General features: G+C 40.5%; 2 protein-coding genes and 1 pseudogene across 2 annotated transcripts in view; 1 reads left to right on the top strand and 2 right to left on the bottom strand.

Moving 5' to 3' along the window:
* SNX25 (sorting nexin 25) overlaps nt 1–21387 on the top strand; it is a 46402-nt gene extending 25015 nt beyond the window's left edge. Inside the window, exons 7-13 of the mRNA XM_039241193.1 lie at nt 4409–4522; nt 10013–10177; nt 12641–12758; nt 16341–16407; nt 19449–19630; nt 20151–20251; nt 20786–21387. Coding sequence (XP_039097124.1) covers nt 4409–4522; nt 10013–10177; nt 12641–12758; nt 16341–16407; nt 19449–19630; nt 20151–20251; nt 20786–20866 — 828 coding nt within the window. The 3' untranslated portion in view covers nt 20867–21387. The remainder of the gene's footprint in view (nt 1–4408; nt 4523–10012; nt 10178–12640; nt 12759–16340; nt 16408–19448; nt 19631–20150; nt 20252–20785) is intronic.
* Nucleotides 1721–4244, bottom strand: LOC120237790 (annotated as a pseudogene).
* Nucleotides 19573–25487, bottom strand: part of LOC120237796 (LRP2 binding protein) — a 29365-nt gene continuing 23450 nt past the window's right edge. The window contains exons 9-10 of the mRNA XM_039241222.1: nt 24505–24617; nt 19573–19650 (exon numbers count right to left, since the gene is read on the bottom strand). Of these exons, the coding sequence (XP_039097153.1) occupies nt 24552–24617 (66 nt within the window). The 3' untranslated portion in view covers nt 19573–19650; nt 24505–24551. The remainder of the gene's footprint in view (nt 19651–24504; nt 24618–25487) is intronic.

Raw genomic sequence — 25487 nt, 5'->3', positions numbered from 1 at the left:
AAGAGCCTAAGTGTCCATCAACGGACGAATGGATCAAGAAGATGTGGTTTATCTATACCATGGAATACTACCTGGCAATGAGAAAGAATGAAATCTGGCCATGTGTAGCAACATGGATGGACCTTGAGGGTGTTATGCTGAGCGAAATAAGTCAGGCAGAGAAGGACAAATATCATGTGTTTGCACGTATAGGAGGATTAGGAGGAACTTAACTGAGGACCATGGGGGAGAAGAAGGGGGGAAATGGTGGGGGAAAGGGAGAGAGGCAAACCATGAGAGACTTTTGAATGCTGAGAAACAAACTGAGGTCTGATGGATGTGGGGGGGCGGAGGGGGGAGATGAGCATGGAGGAGGGCACTCATGGGGATGAGCACTGGGTGTTATATGGAAACCAACTTGACAATAAACTATTTGTAAGAAGAAAAAAACTTTTTTAAAAAAGGAAAAAAAAATATGTGCGAGTTGCAATGTAGCATGTATTTCCTGCTGTGAGTTTCAGTTAAAAACATTAGAAAGCTTCTAATCTAGGTCCTTCTTTTAATTTAACATGAGAGGAACTGACCCGAGAGTTCTGTCAGTTTATTATAGGACATGTACATAGTGGACAAACCAGGATTGGAATCCAGGTCATCTTACTTTCCATTCCGTATTCTTCCATCTTTCTCAGGACTTGCATCTCTTCTCCTGCTGGAGGTGCCTGCCCTCTTCTCCAGCAACTGATAAGCTCTTCAGTCACTTCTACTTCTGTTTCTGTTTATTGTTCTCTGGCTCAGAATGAATTGACTATTGGTAAAATCCTGTGGTCACCTATCAGACTCCTCTTCTGAAAATGAAATATGTCTCTTTCCTTTAACCTCTTCTCCTAAGGGGATTTTTTAAACCCTTTTAATCACTATCTTATGAATACTGTAACTTCTTCAAGTGCTTTTATTTGTTTTCAAATTTTCAAGTTTTATTTTCTATATGTCAACTTTCAGACTTTAATCTGATAAAGTCTGACCCCAATCAGACTGTTGATTATTTCCATTCATAATTAGTTTAACCAGAGAAAAAAATTTAAATTAATTTTGAATACGTACCACCAAAAATAAATATTCACTTAATGTGGTCTTATCTGTTTTATGATATAAAAAGGTTTTTTCCTCCTTAAATAAAGATTCTAAGATAAATTCAAGTTTCCTTTGACAAATGGAAAAAAAAAAAACCCACCACACCTTCTAAAATAGCGAGTTTAAAGGGGCGCCTGGGTGGCTTAGTCGGTTAGGCGTCCGACTTTCGCTTAGGTCATGATCTCACGGCTCGTGGGTTTGAGCCCCGCGTCAGGCTCTGTGCTGGCTGCCAGCTCAGAGCCTGGAGCCTGTTTCAGTCCATGGCTCCCTCTCTCTCTGACCTTCCCCTGCTCACGCTGTCTCTCTCTCTGTCTCCTAGAAATAAATAAACATTAAAAAAAATAAAAATAAATAAAATAGCGAGCTTATGTAACAATGGGGATTACTAGGCATCCCCATTAATGTAAGAGAAAATATTTCTAATGAAAACGAAATTTAAAACATGATCTTAAACTTCATGAAAAATTTTAATAAGGCCCTTACTTCATTTACCTATTCCATAAATCCCAGAAGAGAAATTGGATACTTTGTAATGAAACTTAGAAAAATGTCTTTTTCCATACAGCAAACTTAGAAATGTTTCCCTTTGACTTCTTCTTCCAATCCTCCTTCACTGTACCAAGGAGCTATTGAGTTCTTCCAGAGTTGTGGTTAGGCGGGTGGGTTCCAAGCTGATGTGGCTTTCTAGGTAGGGAGTTCCTGCATAGGGTTTTCCGGTCACTGGATCTGTGACTTGTCCACCTTTGGCTTTGTTTGTGGGACAGCTGGTGCTTTGAGAAGCATGATACTAAAGCGGTGAGCTGCTGGAGAGCATCATGAGTGCAAGCAAAGTACGTGTTTTGCTTATTCATACTTTAATCAATAGGGATCCCAGCCAAGCCTGGTCATGCTCACCTTGGCTGGTTTTTAGCATTGCCGTTCCAGTCAGCTTCCCTGCGATCCATCTGGCACGGACAGATGAACGAACCACTGACGTTATATGGCTTTGGTTACCTCCCAACTCTACTTGCTCTGCGCGTGTCCTCTGTAACCTCCTCACATGCTTTTAAAAGGTTGGTGGCCACAACCAAGTGTCCGAGTATAGTACTTCTCCAGTGGACTCTGGTCACCCTGGCAGTGTGGAAAGCAAACTGCCGATCTCAGTAGAAGATTCAATCTTTGCCAAAATTGTTAAGTATAATTGACACTGCAGAAAATTGTGTTGTTTGCCCTATGACAAACCATTGTGAAACCAAAGTTTAGTATCAGTCGCTGGCAAAAACAGAAGGAAGGAGAGAAAGGAATTGAGAGGAGGTTTTGAACTAAAACATATGTGGAAAATATTCTTACTAAATCAAAAACAAGTAGACCGAAGCCTTAGAGGAAATAAACCTTATAAAATTCCATGTCTATCGTTTTGTCTCATTGTCTCTTTTTCTGTAACCTGTAGCTGATCGATGGGTTCTTTTCTTGCCCTTAGAAATTAGTATCATGTGAGTGTTCGTGTTTTTGAATGTGAACCCTTCCTGTTGACAGTTGTGACAGGAAGCACCTTTTCAGGTCCCCAGTGAATTGCAGTCTTCCCTTCTGATTCTCAGTGCCTGTTTCGTTTCTCTACAACCGTACCCTGAATTGGAGCCCTGATTTATACATATCCTTGGGCACATGCCATGGTACTGCCGGTCCTTCAGTGGGCTGCGCTGGAAGGGCTAGTTTTTCCTCTTCTAGCACCCGAAACACTTATGTGTGCTTGATGAGTGACTTGTCCCATGACTTCTCTTGCTACAGCCAGGCCAGTGGGTGCTACTGTGACCCTTGTGTGCACCAAGGGTGACAGCAGCACTAACGGCTGTGGCAGGCAGACTCCGTGCTCACTGACTTTTCCATGCCAGCTGGTTTTATTAAGCACATTCACACGGCCCCGGTGCCTTCATGAAGGCCAGTGCTTGGAAACGGGGACAGAGTGTCAGAGACCCACTCCGATCTGTCCAGGAGACCCCAAAGGATGGACAGCATCAGCGCGAAGGAAGGGACACAGCTCGAGTGAACCAGTCAGGACAGTTTATTGATTCTTTTTCAGCAAGCTTATATATGCTTTCTACTTCCTATATGTTTGCGCCAAGCTTTTGTTTCTATTCTCAGAATGTTTTTCAGGGAATTCATCCATGAGGAAACTTTCTGCTTATTTTCTTGCATTTCTGCTCTTTTACTTTTTAGAGTTAATCTTTAATCTTAATATTTCTATGCCTTACAAGCTAGAGGGTTAATTCTGTTTTCTATATTGCTAGTTTCATTTGTTATAGCTGAGACAGGTAGAGCCTATTCTTTAGAGAAATTGAAGCGTGACTACTTTCTTAGTATCTACCCTTTCTGTAAACTTTTACAAGGACATGTTTTCTTTAGGATGCCTTTAATGATCAACTAACTGCTAAGTCACCGGGAAAGGCCCAGTAAGAAAAATAAGCTGAAACGTAAGCTGATTGACTTGCAGAAGAGATAGCAGTAGCTTCACTTTCAGAGAACTGCTGTGTGGTCGTCTCTTGTCGACCCCCTGGGCTGTGCCGTCAGGTGGGTGATGAAGTTCGGCTCCCGGCAGCAGAGTCTGGGGCGTTTGGGAATTGGCATTAAGGACACAGACTCTGTGGTCAGACGGATCTGGGTTTTAATCCTGATGGTTAATTGTCTCATGTGGAAGGGGACTGAATAGTAATTGCCAACTCTTAGAGGTGGTGGTATACACGCCACGCTGCTAGCACAGTGTCTTCATCCACAAAGGGAAGTCTGTTGTTACTGTTTATTAATATGCGGCATTATTATTAATAGACTTGTTGCAGTTGGCCAGCGAAAGGCGGTAAGAAAGTTATAAGCCTGGTTACTCTCTTTCATATTCTTTTGTCATTGTTTCCTTGTATTCTTTTGTCAGCGTCGATAACTTGTCCACAGACAGAGATGTTGTGAACAAGGCACATCCTAACAGAAAAATTGTCTGTGAGCCAGGTGTGCCCGCCTAAAGCACTGTGCTGTTTCGCGCCAGTGTACAAACCTACCCGATCGGCCCCGCTTCGGGCCTGCCTGGCCTCAGGACTGCCCAGGCCTTTGTGGGCCTCGGGATGCACTACAGCCTTTTTTTCATCAAATGTCCTGTTCCTCCTCATTCCTTAAAGCCTGATTAGAACAGGAGGATTTTCTGTTCTTAAATCTCAGAGGAGCGAGAACAGGAAGAAGATACTTGGTTTGTTCTAATTATAATTCTGAACTTCTTTTCCCCCTAAGATAAAAATATGACTGAGATGCTAACATTTTATGTTTTCCTCCACAGTGTTTCCCATCTTTAAAAAAAGTCCAGTTGCCTTCTCTTAGCAAGCTGCCTTTCAAATCTATAGATCACAAGTTTATGGAAAAGTCAAAGAATCAATTAAATAAGTTTTTACAGGTAAGCAACTGAAAAGTTTTGGGTCCGAGAGGAAAAATTAGTTATTTTGGGGTTAAATTGTCACTATTCTAAGAGCTGGCTCATTAGCTTCCGGTGCTCACAGGTCATGCCAGATCCTCAAAATATCTCCGGTTGGCTTGTTTGTTTGTAATGAAAGTCTGCTATACACACAAAATACACAAAATAGAGAATATGTACGGTATAGAAATCACGTGTACAACACTCTCCTTTGTCACACACGCAGCACACGTGCACACAGTAGCACCCAGTCTGGGAAACAGGATACCGCCAGTGCCCCCAGCTTTCTTCCTGTCGTTGCCCCCACCCCCCACCTCATGCCCCAACCCAGGGCCGTCCCCATCCTAACCTCCAACATGGACAGACCTGTTTTTGCACTTTGTATAAACGGAATCATGCAGTATGGACTCCTTTGTGTCTGACTTCCTTCACTCGACGTGTTCAGGGGACTGCTCCCAGCGCTGTTATGGTTGCAGATCATTTGTTGTCACTGTTGTGTAGATTTCTCACTGTGCGAACATACTAGAGTCATTCATTTGCATTGTTGACACGCATTTGGATGGTTTCCAGTTGAGGCCATTACGAAGAGCATTTTTATAAACTTCTGGTACTTGCCTGTTAGTGGATATATGTCATGTTATACCTACGGGTCTGGGTTTCTTAGGTTTTACACTGTCACCCCAGTGTGTAAGGTTCTGATTCCTCCCATCACCACTGCCACTGACTCTCTGCTGTGTTCCTTAAAAACAAAAAAAAAGCTAATTTATTTATTTTGAAAAACGTGCACATGTGTGTGCATGTGAGTGGGGGAGGGACACAGAGAGAATCCCAGGCAGGCTCCACTCTCAGCGTGTAGCCTGACTCGGGGCTTGATCTCATGAGATCATCACGTGAGCCAATAGGGGCACTTAATTGATTGAGCCATCCAGGGGCCCCTCCTTTGTTCTTTTTAATCATCCTGGTGGGTGGGTGATAGTATCTTGTTGTGGTTTTAATTTGCATTTCCCTGACAGCTAATGACTGAAGCACCAGCCTGTGTGTTATTGGCCATTTGGATAGTTTTTTCTGTGAAGGGTCTTGTCAAGTTGAGTCTGCTTTTGTCTCCTGTTGCTGATCTTTTCCCTACCACTTTGTGGGAGTTCTGCATGTGATTTGAGGGTCAATCTCTTGTCAGACCATTTATGTTGCAGAGATCTACTTTCTTTCTGTGAATGGCCTTTTCGCTCTCTTAATGACTTAATGAACTGAAGTTCTCAATTTTAATTTAGTTCACAGTATCAGTTTTTTCTCTTGTGGTTTTGCCTTTCTGCTTGTTCGGAAATCTTTGCCTACTCTGAGGACCTAAAGATATTCTCCTAATTTCCTCTGAATGCTTTATTATTTGCCTTCAGTCTGCTTTTAGAGAATAAGGCCAAAGATACACTACCCTTAGTAGTAACCACTATATATTTTTCCTTTGCTGGGCCCTCTATATATGCAGAGTATAGTTAAACTACTCAAACCGTGGACCCCAAAGCTCTTTTTGGAGGCATTAAACTTTGCCTCATGAAACACTTTTTGCCTATGTAGTGGTAGCTAGAAGTCCTGAGATTTTAAATAGTGGATGTTGCCAAATTCTTCGTAAAAGCTGTATTAAAATACAGTTGTTGAATCAGAAGTGTGGGTCATTGTTAACATAAGTTAATGTCAGGGGCGCCTGGGTGACTCAGTTGGTTAAGCATCTAACTTTGGCTCAGGTCATGATCTCATGGTTCATGAGTTCCAGCCCCACCGTCAGGCTCTGTGCTGATAGCACATAGCCTGGAGCCTGCTTCAGATTCTGTGTCTCCCTCTCTCTCTCCCTGTCCCCTCCCCTCCCCGCTCGTGCTCTGTCTCTCTCTGTTTTTCAAAAATAAACACTGAAAAAAAATTTGTAAAAAAATAACGTCAGAGCTGCTTTGAAAGTGTTAGTCTTTTCCCCCCCATATATTCATATCTTTCTCCTTCCCTCTGTCTCTCTAAATATGTTTGTATGTATGTATTCTAAAGTTTTCCTAAGATACAAATTATTTTATTTCCCAAGGGGAAATTTTATTTTATAATACTTATTTTATAATATTATATAACATGTGTATATAATATATAAACCTCCCTTAGGAAATAAAATAACCTACACCTTAGAAAACTGTTCTGAGTTCAATTATGGCAGAACTGGGTTAGAGAATCATCAGTGTTTAAATGCTCTTACATGAGAATTTAAAACTGAAATCCTACCATTTTGTTGCTGATTCAGAATGTCTGGGAAATAATTAACCCCACTGGATCATAGTGCCCGAGTGAATCATTCAGATGAGTTAAAATCTTGCTTGTGAAACGCGTGTATTATTTAAAATCCCAAGATTTTTAAGCTTCAGGTGTGTAGCTTTCAAATCCCCCAGCCGACTCTTTCATTTCCTTCCAGCCTCTGGTGTCCCAGAGGGTCTCGGCTTGTTTGGCCTTTCCTGTTTTTGGCAGAGACTGCACTCTGGGCCTGCTGTTTCTGGGTGCAGGGAGTGTGGTGATGTGCCCTTATGAGATGGTGGGTGATGGAAATGGGTTAGTGAGCTCTGCTGTTGGGCCAGGAGAGAGAGAAGCCGCCCTCTGCCGCACTGTGTCCTGGTAGGTCCTGTGGGCATAGCCCAGAGCAAGAATAATCTGCAGCTAAACCAGATGAAACCGGTTCCAAGTGGCCTTTTGTCTTGTAATCAAGCTGATTTCAAACCAGGAAGTAAAGATTTGGATCGTTTTCCATTTCCTCAAAGACTACTTGAAAGCACTAACTATTGAATGTATTTTGCAAGGTTGTACTGCAGACTCCAGTTTCGAAGTATTTATCCCACTATCTGCAAACAGGAAAAGATGTGAAATGCTTAGTCTTTTATTGAGTTCACAGGACCTTCCAGAAAAAGGGATTCCAGTGACCACCTGTTTATGTGAATGTTTGTTTATGACAAATGGTTCCCTACTGAAGCATACCAACCATACAGATACTTAATAATCTAGCCAGCCATTCTCGGCCATGCTGTCACGTGTGTCCTTCATTCCTGCTTACCACCTTCCCCATTCCTTACATACGTACTCTGCTTACCCCCTCTCCCCAGCCGTGCTCTGTCCTGCTTCTTGGTGTGCATGTGCTGTGCCCTTTCTTGCCTTTTCTTGGAATGCCTTACGCCTTTCTCCATCACCCACTCACTGGATAGTCACCTTAGATCTTCATCAGAATAGGACAGCATGCTCTAAGTGTTTGCACGGAAGGAGTTGGGAATGGGATGCCATCCCCAAAGAGCTTAAAAACTGTTGTAAAACCCCAGGGGTGCCTGGCTGACTCAATTGTTAGAGCAGGTGACACTTGATCTTGATCTCAGGGTTGTGATTTTGAGCCCCATGTGGGTGTGGAGCCTACTTAAAAAAAAAGAGTTAAAAGAAATTATAGCTTGCCCCACAGACATCTTTGAGAATTTCTGAATTTTCCTGTGTATTTGATTATTTTCCTTCATAATAGAATATAATACAGGCCACAGTCTTATTACCCTTAATGATTTCTTTATCTATACTGATTGCAGTAAGTTCAAGACTTAGTCATCATTTCTTTATCTTATAAACAGTGCTGGAGAGTATAGATCAGCTAAAGGAAATCGAATTAGGTGGAAAATATCTCACTCTTTCTAATCCATCCTTACATACAACTGAACATTTGAGGCTCTCCAAAATAAATAAAGGCTCCGGGGTCAGGGAAGGCAGTAGTGACACCCACTCCTCATCCCCCTTAATCTCATTGTCTCTGAGGCAGATCAGGCCTGTTTCCAGACAGAGGAAGCTAACAACCACTGGAGTGTTTGTGCCCTCGGACCCCGGTCCCCGGATGGCAGTATGGGGCGTTCTCAGAGGTGCCTGTTGTAGGGAAGGTCATGGAGTTTATCAGAATCAACCTTTGCCTGAACACGTGTCATGTGACCGTCAGGGACCAAATCCTCTGAGACTAGAACGTAACGTCTTCTGCCACCACAGGCTCTGGTAGCAGAAGCACAGTGAGTGTTCCCAGTGTCCCTCTCCCCGAGCGGGACTGCATCATAAATGGGTCACTGTTTTCCATTGGTCTCTTTATTCCTAAACCCTGTATTGTGTTTCTTCAAGTATTCATTCATTCATTCATTCATTCATTCATTTATGTGTGTATTTATTTACCTGTTTATTTTCAGTGTATTTATTTATTTTTGAAAGAGAGAAACCAGAAGTTTGGAAAGGGCAGAGAGAGAGAGAGAGAGGGAGGGAGAAAAAAAAGTAACATCTTTTTTTTTTTTTTTTAAAAGAGAGAGAGGGCAAGAGAGAATCCCAAGCAGGCTCCGTGCTGTCTGCACAGAGCCCATTGTGGGGCTCGAACTCACAAACCATGAGATCATGACCTGAGTCGAAGTCAAGAGTCAGACACTTAACCATTTGAGGCACCCAGGGACAAGTACACTTCTTAATCCCCATCACCTGTTTCACCCATCTTCCTACCCACCTTCCCTCTGGTAACCATTTTTTTGTTCTTTATAGTTGAGTCTGTTTCTTGCTTTGCCTCTATTTTTTCCCCTCATTTGCTTGTTTCTTAAATTCCACATATGAGTGAAATCATATTAAATCCTGTATTTTGGGAGCACCTGGCTGGCCCAGTTGGTGGAACCTGTGACTCTTGATCTCAGGGTTATGAGTTCAAGCCGCATGCTGGGTATAGAGATGGCTTAAAAATAAAATCTTTAAGAAAAAAAAAAAACCTGTATCTTTTAATACTAGACATTTAGACATTCTTGTGGTCATATTGTTAATCTTCCTATCAGTAGCACTTGCTTGTCCATAAACATAACTTATGTTCTTTCCTATCTCTGAAGGCCAGATAGGCACATAAAGAACTTGAGGGAGTTTCCAGTTTAAGGGCCAATAAAAACAGTTAGGTAATGATGTAAACAGGCACTGCTTGGAAGACAGCAGTGGAATAAAACTACTGCCCAGTAGGCAGTGGCGTGTGACCACTCACAGCGATTGTACAAAATCTGAACACAGCCACAATAGGGTGGTTCAGTGGTGTCCTTGCGCAGAGGACAGTATGTAAGTTGTTCGGACACAGGCAGGTGAAGGTGACGTTCAGAGGCGGTGGCCCTGGATCTGTCAGCTGTGTGCAAAGCACGAGTTTTTTGTTGGCGTGGAAACCGAGTGGATTCTGTTGTCCATACAATATCCCCCCCAGCAGGATGATTAGGTGCTTTCACCCTGGGGAGGGTTTACATGGGGAGGGTTGCGATCACCAGAATTAACCTCAGATGTTGTTTCAGCGGGAGGGGGAAGTAGTCTGGGGTTCAGAATTGGGGAAGATAAACCCCCAGCACAGTCCTTTGTGCCTTGCTCACCTTTATTTGTGGTTTCCATCACAGACATGGTCCTCCCTGGGAGTAACGCACCCTCTTTACTCCACAGAATCTGCTTTCTGATGAAAGACTGTGTCAGAGCGAAGCACTTTATGCCTTTTTGAGCCCTTCTCCTGACTACCTCAAGGTTATTGATGTGCAGGGGAAAAAATCCACGTTTTCATTATCCTCATTTTTGGAAAGACTTCCTCGGGACTTCTTCTCACATCAAGAGGTGAGCTGCCAAAAGGCTATGCCATTTTTTAAAATGTTTGTTTATTTTGAGAGAGACAGAGACAGAGCAAGTGGAGGAGTGGGAGAGACAGAGAATCCCAAGCAGGCTCCACGCTCATTGGGGAGCCCCACACAAGGCTCTATCTCAGAAATCAAGAGTCGGATGTTCAACCAACGGAGCCATGCATGCACCCCAGTTGTGCCATTTTTGCAGACTTAGGCACATCTTTTTGAAGGCTTTCTTTAAATTTTTTTTATGTTTTATTTATTATTGAGATAGAGAAACAGCATGAGCCAGGGGAGGGTTAGAGAGAGAGGAAGACACAGAATCCAAAGCAGGCTCCAGGCTCTGAGCTGTCACCATAGAGTCTGACGCAGGGCTCAAACCCATGAACCCATGGTGACCTGAGCCAAAGTTGGGTGCTTAACTGACTGAGCCACCCAGGCATCCCTGAAGGCTGTTTTAAGTACCAGATATTTGTTAAAAGCATGCTACTAGTGAGGGGGGAAAGAAGACGCATCCATTTTCAGTTATGATGACTGTCATATTTTGGGGACACCTGCTTGTGCTCCCCTATAAGCCATTTGCAAGAGTTGTGGTACAGAAAAGAGTAATAACAAGATCGGTAGGCGAAATGTGGATGGCAAGTTGTATGGGAGCCCCAGTAAAAGTGGTGGATCAGCTGTCCCTGAAGATGGGGGTTGTCATTATGGGAAGGCCGGCTTGAGAGGAACAGTTAGTAGGTGATGGGACTAGAGAGGAGGGAGATAATTAATGGAAGATTAGGCAAAGAGTAGAAGTGGGGGCAAGGTCATGCCAGGCTGAGGAGGGCAGAATTTATTTTCAGGGAATGGAAGGTCATGGGATATTCTGAAGCCAGAGGAGTCTGGGAGTGACATTTATGGGTTAAAGAGAGGCTATAGATATTTGCAAATTTGTATTCTGGAGCTCAGGCTTCCCTGCAGAGCAAGCTCTTAGCTCACGTTTAGGACACTGAAGCCCTGTCTCTGGCTCTTCAGCAAATCGCTCAAGACCATTGCTAAGATTTGGCATCTCTTTATGGAGACATTCATTGCCTCCTTGGCGTTCATCACCAAATGCCACTGCCTCTTCACCAGGACTGGTTTAATGAGTTTGGACAGAAGGCGCTGACAATGGGCAGGAGCGTGCTACTTGACTGCATTCTGAGCTGGGAGAGATCTCTACACATCGCAGAGCATATCCACACCGGTGCTCGGGTCTCTATAAACCTGCTCACCCCCATGCATCTCTCCCATCTCTGCCCTTCAGAGCTGTATATGTCATGTATGCCCATAATGGGTAGGCTTTCCTTCATGACCTCCCATTTATTCCTGAACCTCTTGGAGTTAACACTGAGGCTCAGTCACTCTGTGAGGTTATTCTCTAAGAGTGCCAGCAGCCCCCTCTCTGTTTTCACCTTCTTCCACCTCTTCTGTAGCATGTGACGTTGCTGTGGAGTTTTGGGAACTCCTCCTGCCTCTGTGACTTCTCGGTCCTTTCCCCTGCTCCTCCAGTCCCACACAGTGCTGTTATCAGCCCTCTGCATGGCGCCACAGCCTCGCCGTTGCCTCTGCAGACATCAGAACGGTGTTTAGTGTCCTTCCACTGCCCGTGTTTGTGCTTCTGTGACAGCACGTCGCCCTGCATGTAGAAACAGCGCATGTATACTTGCCGGTCTCTCCAGACCATGCTGAGCCACCGCAAGTCTGGGTCCGCATCACACCTATCTGTGCTAGCCTGGTGCCTGGCGTATAATCAGTTTTGAACTGAAACTTGCTAATATACAGATCAGGAAATGAGACTGACTGAAGTACAGAATCAGCTTGAGTTAGAGCTTTAAAATAATAAATTACTGGGGCGCCTGGGTGGCTCAGTTGGTTAAGCATCCGACTTTGGCTCAGGTCATGATCTCACGGTTCGTGAATTCAAGCCCCGCATTGGGTTTTGTGCGTACAGCTCAGAGCTTGGAGCTTGATTTGGATTCTATGTCTCCCTCTCTCTCTGCTCCTCCCCTGCTTACCCTCTGTCTTTCTCTCTCAATAAAATGAACTTTACAAAAAAATGATGTTAGTTTGAAATACACATGTTTTTAAGAAGCAGTGAATTTTAAATAATTGCTCTTAAGTCAAAAAGCCTTACTTTTGAAACTCAAAATGGTTACAAAACTCTTTTGTTGTCTAATTCACTCCTTACTGATACAGTGATACAGGTTTTTCAAAATTATTTTGAACCTTGAATAAGCCTTTAACATCAAGCTTTTCACTGGGGTTCTGTATAGATTTCGCCCTGTGTTGAGAATGCAGAGATTTCTGTATGTAGGAAAGTCAAGAGTGTTCAAGGTTGATGTGTGAGCACATAGGTTGGAACTTACACTGAAAGAAAAGAGCAACTCCACCAACTTTGTGGGATAAGTGACTTCCTTTGACCTTTCTGCATCCCCAGGAGGAGACAGAAGAGGACAGTGACCTGTCAGATTATGGCGATGATGTGGATGGGAGGAAAGACGCCTTGGCTGAGCCTTGTTTCATGTTGATCGGGGAGATCTTTGAACTTCGAGGAAGTAAGCCTTTTGTTATTATTTAATGGTATTTGCTGGTTAAGTAGTTATATACCCACACTCACCCACACTCTGGTGATATCCCTTTATTCCTGAATCACATGCGCATCTATATCCATTCACTTATCAGCAAACACATTTAAGAGCCAACCGGATACTGTGAGAGAACTGAGGCCACAGCCTCTGTGCTTGGGGAACTTTGGGTCCTGAGTTACCCTGTACCATGTTCCTCTGAATACATATAAAATGCTTTGAATTTCTTTTTTATGTGATTTAGCATAGGCTTATTGCTTTATCACCTAAAGGTATAGGAAAAATAATTTTGCGTAGCTGGGGAGGGAGCCCTGTTGATAAAAGGCGAGGTTTTGGTGCTGTGAGGGTGTACTGTGGCCAGGGACACAGGAAACGCCTCAAGCCTGCCTTTCAGCTACTTGTGTTCCCGGAGAGGAGCAGTTATGGGGGGGCGGGGGGAACAACATTTGGTGATATCTGAAAATACTTGTGGTTGTTACAACTTGCGATCTTGGCATCATGTGGAGAGAGGCAGAGGATGCTGTTAATTGCCCTCGAGGGCCCAGGTCAACCACCCACAGCAAAGAACTAGCCGGTCCAAAAGAGTTAGTGCCAAGGCTGAGAAACGTCACCCTAGGAGTACCTGAGGGAGATGTACTTAGAAGAAACAAGGGCAAAAAGAGGATCAAAGTAGCCAAGTTAAGATGCACACAAGCGCTTCTCCCCAAAGTGGTACTTGGATAAAAGGTCAACCTCTGCTGGGTGGCTGAGTCTTGAGTCCTGAGTAGGACCCTCTGCCCACACACTCCCTCCACAGCCCCCCAGCACTCTGAACCATGAGACCAGTGTCCTCCGTGTACCGAGAGCCTCAGGACTAGCTAGAGATAGGACAGGTGCCTAAAGGCACAACCAACCACCTCGTCATGTGAGGAGTCAGCATTGCTAAGGCCCCGTAATGTCACCAGCCAGTGATATGTTGTCCTGTGACTGTCCTGTGCTATCTGCCCAGATTAGCATCTTTTGCCTTGGGGTGAAGAATGTGGGCTGGGGGTTGGTCCTGTATAGGAAATGGGGCTGGGCTTCTCTTCTTACTGTATGTCCCTTAAAGTATCACCTAAGGAATTATTAGCAGTTGAAAAACTTCAAGGACTGTTATAAACTTGACCATGTTTTATGTGTCTTAGTCCTCACCATCTGCTATGATGCCTCATGCATAGTAGGTGATCAATAAAATGCCCGGATGGATGCACTGATGGATGAACAGGAAGAACATTTTAAGTGCGAGAATTAATTATTTTGATCATTAATAAGCCAAAGCTAAAACAGCAGACACTTTGGGAGCATGTGTTTTAGATGTCACTCTATAAGGAGAAACAAAAATAGATCAGATACAGATTCTTCCTTCAGTGAACTTTCACTGCAGGGGTTCCAAAAATGTAATTCACATTAAACCATAGACCCAGTTCTAAACTACAGGCAGAGATTTATACATAAAGATGTTCATTTTAACATAATTTCAGGAATGGAAATTTAGAACTAGGCTGAACTTTAGAAGTGGGGGATGGTTAAATGAAGAAATAATCTCTGATAGAATATTATCCAAATACCAGAGATCCTTTCAGATGAAAAAGCTATCTATCCCTGTTCCATATTTTAGACACTCTAAGATCTATACTGATGTTTAGTTAGGTTCAGCCTAGGCAGAAAAAACGAGCCCTCCGCCCAAAATCTGACTCTTCCTCAGTGAAATCTGGCTTATTAAATCGTGAGTCTTTGCTATTTCTCACGGAGTTGATAAGAATGAGGAAGCGCCATCTCAGCCTCTGGTCGATGTGCGCTTTGTGACACCGAGGGACCCAGAGACGCGGTGGATGGGAGCAGGGCCCAAAGTCTTGTCTTTGCATCTTGGATTTCCTCCACCACACGCCCACTTAGAAGCATATTTGGTTTTGCTAGTGACATTTCAGAGGGGGAATAAATAGAACATCATTTATAATGAGTTGTGATATATTTGCCATCAGCAAAATCCCAGTGTTGCTGCAGCTGCTTATGCGCCTGAACAGATGAGCCCTTGGAAGGAAAATTAAGGCTGGTCCCTGTGTGGTACGGGGACTGGGGACTCGGAGAGGATTGGAGAAAGCAGTAAGGGCGTATCAGTGATGGGAGAGAGTTTGCACCAAAGGCATTTTTGGTTCCTGCTCTAGTTCAGTCTACAAAAGGGGATCAGTCAGTAATACAGCTTTTTAAAATATTTATGACTGTCCCTTGGCTGTCAGGCATTCTTCTTAGAGCTGCCTGTGTCCTCAGGCCCTCTGCGTATGAGCTGCCCCTCTCCTGCCCTGGAAAGCCAGAGTGAGGTTACCAGCACCGGCAGGCGTGCTCCCCCCAGCCTCAATGCCAGCCTAAAATGAACAGATCTGCACGCTACCAGCGTGCTCTGAATTCCATAAAAAATGTAAGGCATCTTTGAAACATAGTTCTGATTCCAGTATATCAGACTTTTACTTGACAGCCTAGCAACACTACTTTAACTGGACACTTAGATCCATGTAAAAAGTTAGAAATGACTTTGGAATGTTTTAAAGCCTAGTGCCAAGTCCGTGTTAATTGTTAATTTTGTTTGGGTGGTTTGCCTCTTACAGAGGTGTTGGTAGATTTAGTCCCTTTTATGTTTTCCTACTGGGGCAGGAGCCCTGAAGTCCAAGAGCCAAACCTGAATTTCTCATTTGCTTATGTATGAATAGCCAAACATTTCAGTGAATAGATGTGAATTTATATAGACAGAAAATTTGGGTTAGATTCCAATTTGTAGACCTAAAATACCCTCCTAGCATTTCTTTGCTGCCTTCTGGTTTATATTCATATTCTGTACCTTTGAAAATGTGTCTTCATGTTAGCAATTAAAGTTTAGGTCTGTCCAGCCTTTCACAACACTCCTGTAAGATGTCAACAAGATCTGTAAAGCAAAACACATGTTAATATTGTCCTCAAACAGATGAGGAAACAGGCTTAGAGAAGGTGGTTTGTGCCCAGATGCTCTGGAAGCAGCACAGGAGAGTGCTGAATTCACAGCTCCCTCAGGGTCTCAGCTCTTTGCAGTTCACCTTACTCCCAAAGGCATAAAATATGTAAAAGTATGCAGTGATCTACAGACTAATATCCAAAAGGGAAGTTAGGCCCATCAGTTCATTAATATTTCAAAATGTTTGTCAACATTTGACTACAGATGTTTCTCATTGAGAGCAGCATGTTAGAAATTGGGTTCAACAAGCCAGACAGAAATCTAAAATAGTATTATTTCCTCTTGCTTGCTCAGCTGTTGTTTAGGCATCGAAAAGCTATAAAAACTCTTAGGCTTCATCTCTTCAGTTGCTATGTAGAAAATGAAAGCTTAGAAGACAGTTTTTTGACAGAAGTTTGCTAACCTGGACCCAAATTCTGCAGATTTCAGTCATAGTCATTACTTGGTGTCAAGACTCAGATTGAGTCAAGTGGTAAGATTTATGCTTTGTGCAGCTGTGAAAATGTCACAATCATGATATACTGTGATAATTCTTCTGATTTCTATTTTAGTGTTTAAATGGGTGAGAAGAACATTAATTGCTCTTGTTCAGGTGACTTTTGGAAGGACCATCAACAAGTGAGTTGCATGAAATTAATGTTTGAATTAATGCCTTACTCTTTGCCTTAATAGTCAAAACCTTGTGTATAGGTAGCTGGGGATCTGTCTAGCTGAAGGTGTTCTATTTTCTCATTTTGTTCCCATTAGGATTCTAAGATTGGGTAAGGAAAGATTTCTCCCACAGAATGCATGGTGAACCAGATGATAAAGGCTTGAGCTAGCATCAGCATTCTGGGCTGACAGGGTCAGAAAATTCTGTTCTGTAGGGGTGCCTGGCTGGCTCAGTGAGTGGAGTGTGTGACCCTTGATCTCAGGGTTGTGAGTACAAGCCCCAAGCTGGGTGTAGAAATCACTTAAAAAAAATAAAAAACAAAAAAAATCCCAAAAACTTCTGTTCTGTAAAGTTCTGTTTTGATCATGATGATCAGTGCGAGTATCTCGGGTATAGTGTTTTTATGTTGCATGATGAAAATCAGTTTAAGGCTTAGACTTTAAGCCAAAATGAAAGTACGATGAGCATCATATGGCAGGTATTTATTTGGAGGGAAATGCAAACCATATGGATTTGCATACCATATATCTCAGTACTCCAGACTTGCTAATGTTGGGATAACATTAAAGTGGTAATTGCTTTTATTAGTTAATATCTTAATATCCATCTACTAACATACGTGGATATATAACACCATTGTAAGCCGTATGTATATTCTAAGCAATAGTACATTATCCATACACATAAGAGTTTATATCCAGTACTCTTCAAGAGATAAACATTATGACTTCCTGCACAATAAAAATGTGAGTTATTTGTTAAAAGATGAGGGGGGAGAGTAATTTTTTTGTACAGCCAAATATTTTAAGATGAAATTACCAGATTTTCCCAAGTGAAAGTTTAGCTGTTAAAACCATCAGAGTGACCTTGTACATATGTTTATCAGGTAAATCTTATAAATTTTTAAGGGAAACAGTAAAGAACAAGTTATCTTTTTATTTGTTCCCAAATAGAATATATTTTCCTTGTGGTCATAAGCAAAATTTACTTCTATTTCTAAGATTTTTTAACAAAAACAATTAATTAACCTTTGTTGATTCATTAATTAACCTTTGTTAATTAATACCCTTTGTTAATTAATTTTTAATCAATTAGTTGGCTTATTTAGTTGACTTATATCATAGGCTTTTGTTTTAATCCAAAAAGTGGCCTGTTTAATTTACCATTTCAGTCTAAGGCAAACCTCTTGACTGTTATGTAGATAGGCTTTGGATAAAGAAAATTCCAAAATGGCCCTATATATCTCAGTACTCCAGACTTGCTAATTTATTTTCCTTGTCAGTTTCAGCTAATCATGCATACTTTCCTTGCTCCTATTTATGATATTGGCTCTTAATTATAAATGAGCAGTGGCAGTCTGTGTGCGACGAATACATTTGGCAGTTATTTTTATGGGGCTTGGAGCAGAGGCCTCATGTAGAGAATTTTCAGGCCGTTCATTTCAATGGGCTTTTTATCAGGTAGAGAATGATGGAGCACCTGGCCCTTTGCTATTTTTGCCTTTAGCAGAGATGACACATCATAAAATTAAGTGGTAGTACAATATGTGCCTTGTGCCTTGTACCAGCTATAATTTCACGTACCAGAATTGATTCAGAAGCTTCCTATGGTTTTGGCTAATGGAGAGTCAGACTTAAGTTCATAGAAAGTAGTTAGGTGATAGCCTTTGGTAAGAGTCACTTACCTAATTTTAAGTTGCAAATTGAAATTTTCTTACTTAATTTCTTCATGTAGTGCCAGGGAATTACTCAAAACATGACTCCAGGGGAAAAAAAGGTGTCTGCATTTTTATGTAGATTTTTCTTAGGGAGGCAAGTTGGTAGGTTCTCTCTTAAAGCAGAAGTCCCATTAAATTAATACAATTATTTTATTTGGTCTAGATACAAATTGTCCAGTTCTAGGCAGTGTAGGGAAGTGTATCTTAGGAGACATGCAGTTATAAACAGACTTGACACAATTTTAACTCATAGTAGAGTTTAGACAACAGTGGTAACTGATGACTGTGCAAAGTACTATGCTTGAAACCTCTATTTCAGATACTATTTCTGAAAGCCTTACATTGCCCCTCTGAAAATCAGGCTGGGAAGTCAGATTTCTTTAAAGGCCTTTGATTGATTTATTGTTATTCATGAACTGAGTTTGAAATTTCAGGTCTTTCTGGCACCATCAAGAGGATTCTTTTCCCCTCCTCCCCCCGCCCCCCCAATCTTACAATTTCTCTTGGGCTCTTTGAACTGTGCTGTCTCTTGACAGCAGAAATCCTGTAATGGGTTAGAATTTTTCTAATGACTAATGAAACAGTGTTATGTAGAAGACATGGATAACCAGATAAAAGCCATTTATTTGTTAACTGCGCAAGTCAAATGTCTGCCCAAGTTTTCATTCCCAGGGAAATGTGAATTACACTAGATAGCCGTGTGTCTTTCCAGAGTCCTTCACTTGAGGGTGAAAGGTCGTATCTTTTTTTCCCCTTGCCTCGTGAGCCTGTAAAATGCTTTCACTGGGTCAAAGCACTCTGTCCGGCACCATCTGCCATAGCAACACAAGAGACAGTGAAAATAGGTTCTTCCCCAAGACTCCAGGAGCTCAGGGACGTTTTCCACACCACTTTTCACAGACTTTAAATGAATGTGCGTTTTCATTTTAAATCACTTCATAGAGAAATAGGTATATGAAGTACTGTGCACAGTTAGAGTAGTTGCAGGCTTCAGACCAATCAGTTTCCTCTTAGTTCTTGTCCTTACAGATTGGAAGGTACTGCAATTTAATTGGGTAACATTCGGAATGCTTAGCACCGATGGAAGTGTGAGCTCGAGCGATGAATGGTTACCCAGCACCACCAAATAAAAATATCTTTCAGAGCCAGAGTTTAAAAATCCAATTCCTGGTTTATTCATCAAACATGTAGATCGGGCTGTATCTTAACCTCCTCACTGGTAAATGCCTTTTGAGAATAGAAGATAAAATTTTTCAAAACCTCATCCAAGAAACGTTTTTCTCTTAAAAGACAAATCCGGGACACCGTGAACTGGATTTTCTGTGAGCAAATGTTGGTTTACTACATCAATGTTTTCCGGGATGCTTTCTGGCCACATGGGAAATTGGCACCTCCAACCACAATCAGAAGCGAAGAACAAAGTCAGGAAACAAAACAGAGAGCACAGCAGAAGCTGCTTGAGAACATTCCAGGTGAGGCCGCAGTTCTGATCCTGAAATGTACAGACATAAAAGGAGAACTAACTTTATTAAGGTGTTTTTCCATTTATATCTCTCAGAAAACATTATTTACAATGAAAAAAATAATCACCGTGTTTTTTTTTTTTAAACTTGTCCCTTGCCAAGAAATCACACTGAGAATCTTAAGGACAGTAGTGGTTGTAATGTTTTTTTTTAAATAAGACAAATGTTTTAGAACAGATAATAAATTTTGTGCTTTAAAAATCCTGTCAAAGTACACTGTTGAGAGAGGTTAATTTTTAATTGGGTAGCAATGTGTTAAACTTGTAGTTTCTATAAATGCCTGATGTTGAAAAATTCTAAACAAACTTATTTTCTCTTTAAACATTTGAAAGAACTGATCCTTCATGTCCCTCCTGCCCCAGTGCCTTTATTTATTGTGGGTACATTATGTACTGTCTCCTTCACTGAATATTTATGGATTGTAAACATCTTGTCAGTCATAGCACAGAATGTAAACCTAATTTTTCAGATACACTTCAGAGCCTCGTTGGACAGCAAAATGCCCGTCATGGTATAATAAAAATATTCAATGCACTGCAGGAGACAAGAGCCAATAAGCATCTGTTATATGTGAGTAATTTAAAGCCAGCCAGAGGATTAACTATTAATTCAATTTTACATTTCTGTTCACATATGGGGTTGCATACTTAATCATTCTTGTTACTTATAACTCTGAGCCCATTTATTTACTGTGCTTCATTTTTATCTGTTCAGATTTTTATCTGTCAGTTTGGTAAAAGAAGAAGAAAAACGACGATCTGGTGTGCAGTCAGTCTCTCCTTCTCACAGACCAGATGCATGTAACCTTTTTGTATGACTGCTTAGTTTTCCTATTTCAGCAAAATAGACTGTTTCCACATCATCTGTCTGATTATAATACTAAATACTGTTGATGGTGTGAAATGGCAAGGAGACCATGAAATAAATCAATCTGATATTAAATGGAGTTTATATAATATTAGTTCCATTCATTTGAGAATAACTGTTTCATGGAGAATTATCTTAGACCTAAAATTAGACTTTTCTGTTAGACACAGGCGTGTACCCTTGGAGAAAAAAAAAAACACATTTTTCTACTTTTTTTTTCCTTCTTTCTTGGCTTAGGTGCTGATGGAATTGCTGCTAATTGAGTTGTGTCCTGAGCTGAGAAGTCATTTAGATCAACTGAAAGCTGGTCAAATCTGAGACTGCACAAATAAACCACCAGAGAAATGTCTGTGTAACAATAGACATGAAATATTTTCCTCTTTTCCACAGAGGGCTTGATTGAGAACCATATTGATTTTTATGTTAGTTACCTCCCTCTAGTTTTGTGTGAAGTGAGCAGAATTGGTTGGGGAGGGAGGACTTGATGCTGTCACAGGTAACAGAAAAACACACTTCTGTTAATTATTTTTATTTTAATAATAATATAAATAAAGTTCAACACACTGATTGAAATACAAATGTTAATATGTGATAAGAACTTAGGAAATATTTTAAATATTTATGAAACCTGTTTTGTTTTAAAATGAAGAACTATGAATATTGTACAGTTACTTTCCTCACTGAGGACTCTTGAACATTCCTATATTATTTCATGTGTATTGAAGAACATTGTTGTGCAATGCTTTGTGTAAAGTTCTTGTGAAAATTTTATTGTCTTTATTTTTACCAAAGATTTCCCATAGTTTGAAGCATTTGAAGCAATAAAATATAAAAATGAATCACAGAGCTCTGTGATATTTAAGGTGCTTACATCTCAAAAAAATGAGGTTAAAATACATTAGGCAGTTCGAATATTTATCAAGTACCTTTTTTTTTTTTTTTTCCGTCAAAACCACTGTGCACCTAAGGGATTCTACAGGGAAGCATAGAGTTGGCTGCCTTTCTCCAGACATAGGATGACTGTGTGAAAAATCTGACTTTTCGTGTGAATGAGGAGAGCCAAATTAGTGCTTAAAAAGATGTATTCAGGAGAGTAGGACAGGAGCCCAGCTGTGAAGGGTGGGCAGGAATGAGATAGGGAAACAGAGGTGGGAAAAGACTTCAGGGACTTTAGGGACTTGATTATATCATCGGGTCTTGTGGACTTGTGGGGCGTTAGGTGAGATCCAGGGTACAGGTGTTTTGTTACCAATAGTGGGGCCATGAACAAGTCACTTAATAAATGTTCACCATCTACCACACAGTGATAATAAAACACTTGCCTCGTTATAGCTCCCAGGAACATTGAAAACAAAATAATGGACAAAAATTCAGTTTGAAATCCATGAAAGAAAAATAGTCTCTATACTAAAGTGGTATTGATTATGACATTGCTAGGTCATACTTGATACAAAACATAAGTTCTAAAAGGTTAATGATTAAAAATTAGTAAACCAAATTTTATCTTTGGGATTCTTTTAGTCATAGCTCTTTGATCCTTTTTTTTCCCAAAACAGGATGATATTTGACACTTCAGGAAAAAAAAAAAGTTGGCTGTTTGTATGAATAAGAATTACCCTTCATAGGAATGTAGAAAAGACACATTCAGATAAGAGAAGCAAATTAAATCACCAAGCCTCAGGAGGTCATCATAACCCAGTTACTGGTAATGTTCACCTTATGTGTAATTAAACCATAGCAGTTACAAGATTATACTGCAAATGAGAAAAAGAACTGTTTTGACTCCTCAATCTTTTTTTAAGGTAAGTTTTAACTTTTTCATGAGCTATCAGCTATACGGACTCTTAAAAGTTTTGTTTTTTTGTCTTAAGATTAATGATCTGGAAGCCTCAGCTCACTTGAATTAAAGAGTGACTGACTACACTCACAGGTCACGGTGTGCGCCCCGGTCTGCAGCAGGTTTGCAAGGGCTCATCAGTGCCAGAAGTACCCCCTTTATGGTAACTACAATAAACTGAAATTTTAAATGCTGTGTTGAATTTACTGAAGACATTTAAGCATAGCATATTACCACATATGACACATGTCAAATTCCTGCATTTGAGACTTCTCAGACCTGTATTTTAATGGCAGTCAAAAAAGTGATCTTTGGCATGAAGGAAGATTTGCATATCGTTTAAATGTGCTGTTACAGCCAACAAGCACTGCCTTGTTACATTCCTAGTTTAGGGTTCTTACAGGCTTAAGGGACTGGATTAAGCGTGGAGAAAAGAATATTGGTTGGGAATTTAGATTCAGACGGTTGAAGGAATATTATATATGGATGGTATTAGGAGAGCAAGAGCAAAGCAAGTGGGCTTATACTGTAGAAGAGATGTAAGCTAGGTAGTATGAAATCTTATAAGGGTTTTTGATGAATTGAATCATGTTCCTGGAGGAAAATAGGGAGTCTTCAGTAGAGATTTTTAAAAGAAAAGGGATTAGTTTTCAGGAATGGCTTAAGTTTATACATCTTAAGAGATTTAAGGGAGAAGTATGTTATCTTTTGAGGGTATCTCACAGACCTAAGTCTGTTGAAATTGCTTTCCTTTTTATAGCTTGGCAAAATGAAGTTCAAGTAACATAGACAAACCAGAACATGAGAGGAGAGCAAGTAATTTTCCACCATACATACTTCTTTAGTAACTGGTACCTACGGATTAATTATACTAAGATGAGATCCTGTTTAAATCCACCTTTGGAAAGGACAATAGTGATTTATAAAATAAAGCTACATCAGTGTAGTATGTTTACAGAGAAGGTGTTGATAAGGTGTCTTTAAGAGATTGTTTACAGTGTATCTGTTTCAGACATATATTGCTATACAGTCTTCTCCATATGCATATATCCTATTATTTATATTGTCAACTTTTGTTTTTATAAACCTCATTAATGCAAGGAAAGCCTAATTTAAATTTTTAACATACTTAGATACCATTCTTATATTGAGAGATTATTTAATTGAGATGTTTTTCACATTTTATTTTTGCTTTGAAATGAATCTTGAGGTTTTTTAAAATCTAGCAAATGAGTCTAAGCACAAAGAAATATCTCTCTTAATTATATCAGGACTATAGCAGTTGTCATACTGATTAAGATCTTTAAGGGAAGAGTCTAAGCAATTTCTTAAATGTACTTTTTTTGAAGTTTATAATAAATTATCCAGTTATTTAAAAGAGTTTCTTTTAAGAATACAGATGTCCCAAAAGACTTAGTATAGTCTTAGCTTAATTGCTTCAGAAGTATAAATGCTACACGAATTTATTAAAAAACATTTGAAAGTTTCTTTAAATTCTTTTTATTCAATAGTTTTACTAATCTTAAAGATTTTTTAATGTTTGTTTATTTTTGAGAGAGAGACAGAGTGCGAGCAGAGGAGGGGCAGAGAGAGAGAGAGACACAGAATCTGAAGCAGGCTCCAGGCTCCAAGCTGTCAACACAGAGCCTGACGCAGAGCTCAAATTCACACACGGCGAAATCATAACCTGAGACGAAGTTGGATGCTCAACTGACTGAGCCACCCAGGTGTCCCTTAAATTAAAGAAATTTTAATGAAAAACAACAAATTAAAATAATCTATCAAAAATTCACAAAATATTTTTATAAGTTTGTAGCATTTATACTTTTGAAGTTATTAAAGCTAAGACTGCACTAAATCTTTTAAACACTCTGTGCTTAAAATAATAATTTACTTTAGGGAGTGGTTTTCTCTATTTGATATGATCTAGGCCAGTCTATAGGCCAAGAGCTGGATCTTAAAGGACTCTTTTAACAATCAGATCCTATAGCTAAGGTTCCGAGTTATAAAATTACAGATTTAAGAATGAAGGTAACATGTCATCAATAGAATACCCAGGATATTGTAACTTGGAATGCGGAAAATAGCGGAACAACATAGCGATGATAAAAATACACACGTTCTAAGGTTCCAGGGTTGATGGTCTTTGTGGAAATGCCTTATGATCTAAATTCTTTGATGAATAAGTAAACAGTGAAGTTCATCTGCCAATGCAGGATTCAGACGACACGCCTTAAAATCAAAGATAGTTATTTAGATACATTTTGAATTGTTGGGTCTTTCTTTTTTTCTTCCTTTTAAAAAGTTTTTTTTTTTTTTTTTTAAGAAAAATGACTTCAAGGTAGATCCTTAAGATACATTTCTATTTTGATTTCTTGATAAAGGAAGTTCAAATTAGCCTACGCAAGCAGATCACCCTGAAAATTACCATGCTGTTGACACTTGAAAGAAAATTTTATCAGTGCCAAGAAAAGGAATTTACACACTGATGATAGCATTCTATGTTAGGAATTATTAAATAACATGGAAAGCATTAACATTTGATCTCAAACTCGCTATTATCATTATATGAATACCAGCATCTATGAGAGAATCTTACTTAAAATAATTTGTTATGATAAATAGCGTTAAGTAATAGTGCATATAACTGCATAGAATGTCAAGTATCTGGAAGAGACATCAGAGATCATTATCTCATCTAGACCATACTCCATGCACTAATTGTCCCTTCAGTACCTATAACAGTTGGTCACTAGATATTTGCTTGGTTGCTAAGTTACCATCTTATAGGAAAACTTTTGTTTCTGTTTATTTCTTGAACAGTTGCATTAGATTCTTCTTTATACTAGCTAAAGTTTCCTTCCATATGCGTTAGAATCAGTCCAGGTCCTAGGACAATATATAAAGCTGGTTTCATGGAGACCTTGAGGGTAAGGTGGTTGGCAGTCCCCATCCTGACAGTGACAGAGCTGAGAGCAAGTGTGGATCTCCTGACTGCAGGCTAGTCCCCCCGTCTCGGCATCACCCAGGGCTTTATCTTTTCCACGTTTAGCACACTGCCTTTGGCTATCATTCTACTCCCTGCCCCTCTGTTCCTTTTCT

Source organism: Hyaena hyaena, unplaced genomic scaffold (assembly GCF_003009895.1).
Source record: "Hyaena hyaena isolate Hyena2069 unplaced genomic scaffold, ASM300989v1 scaffold_190, whole genome shotgun sequence".
Classification (NCBI taxonomy): domain Eukaryota; kingdom Metazoa; phylum Chordata; class Mammalia; order Carnivora; family Hyaenidae; genus Hyaena; species Hyaena hyaena.
Note: the sequence above shows the minus strand (reverse complement) of the source record. Positions and strands in the feature narration are given on the sequence as shown.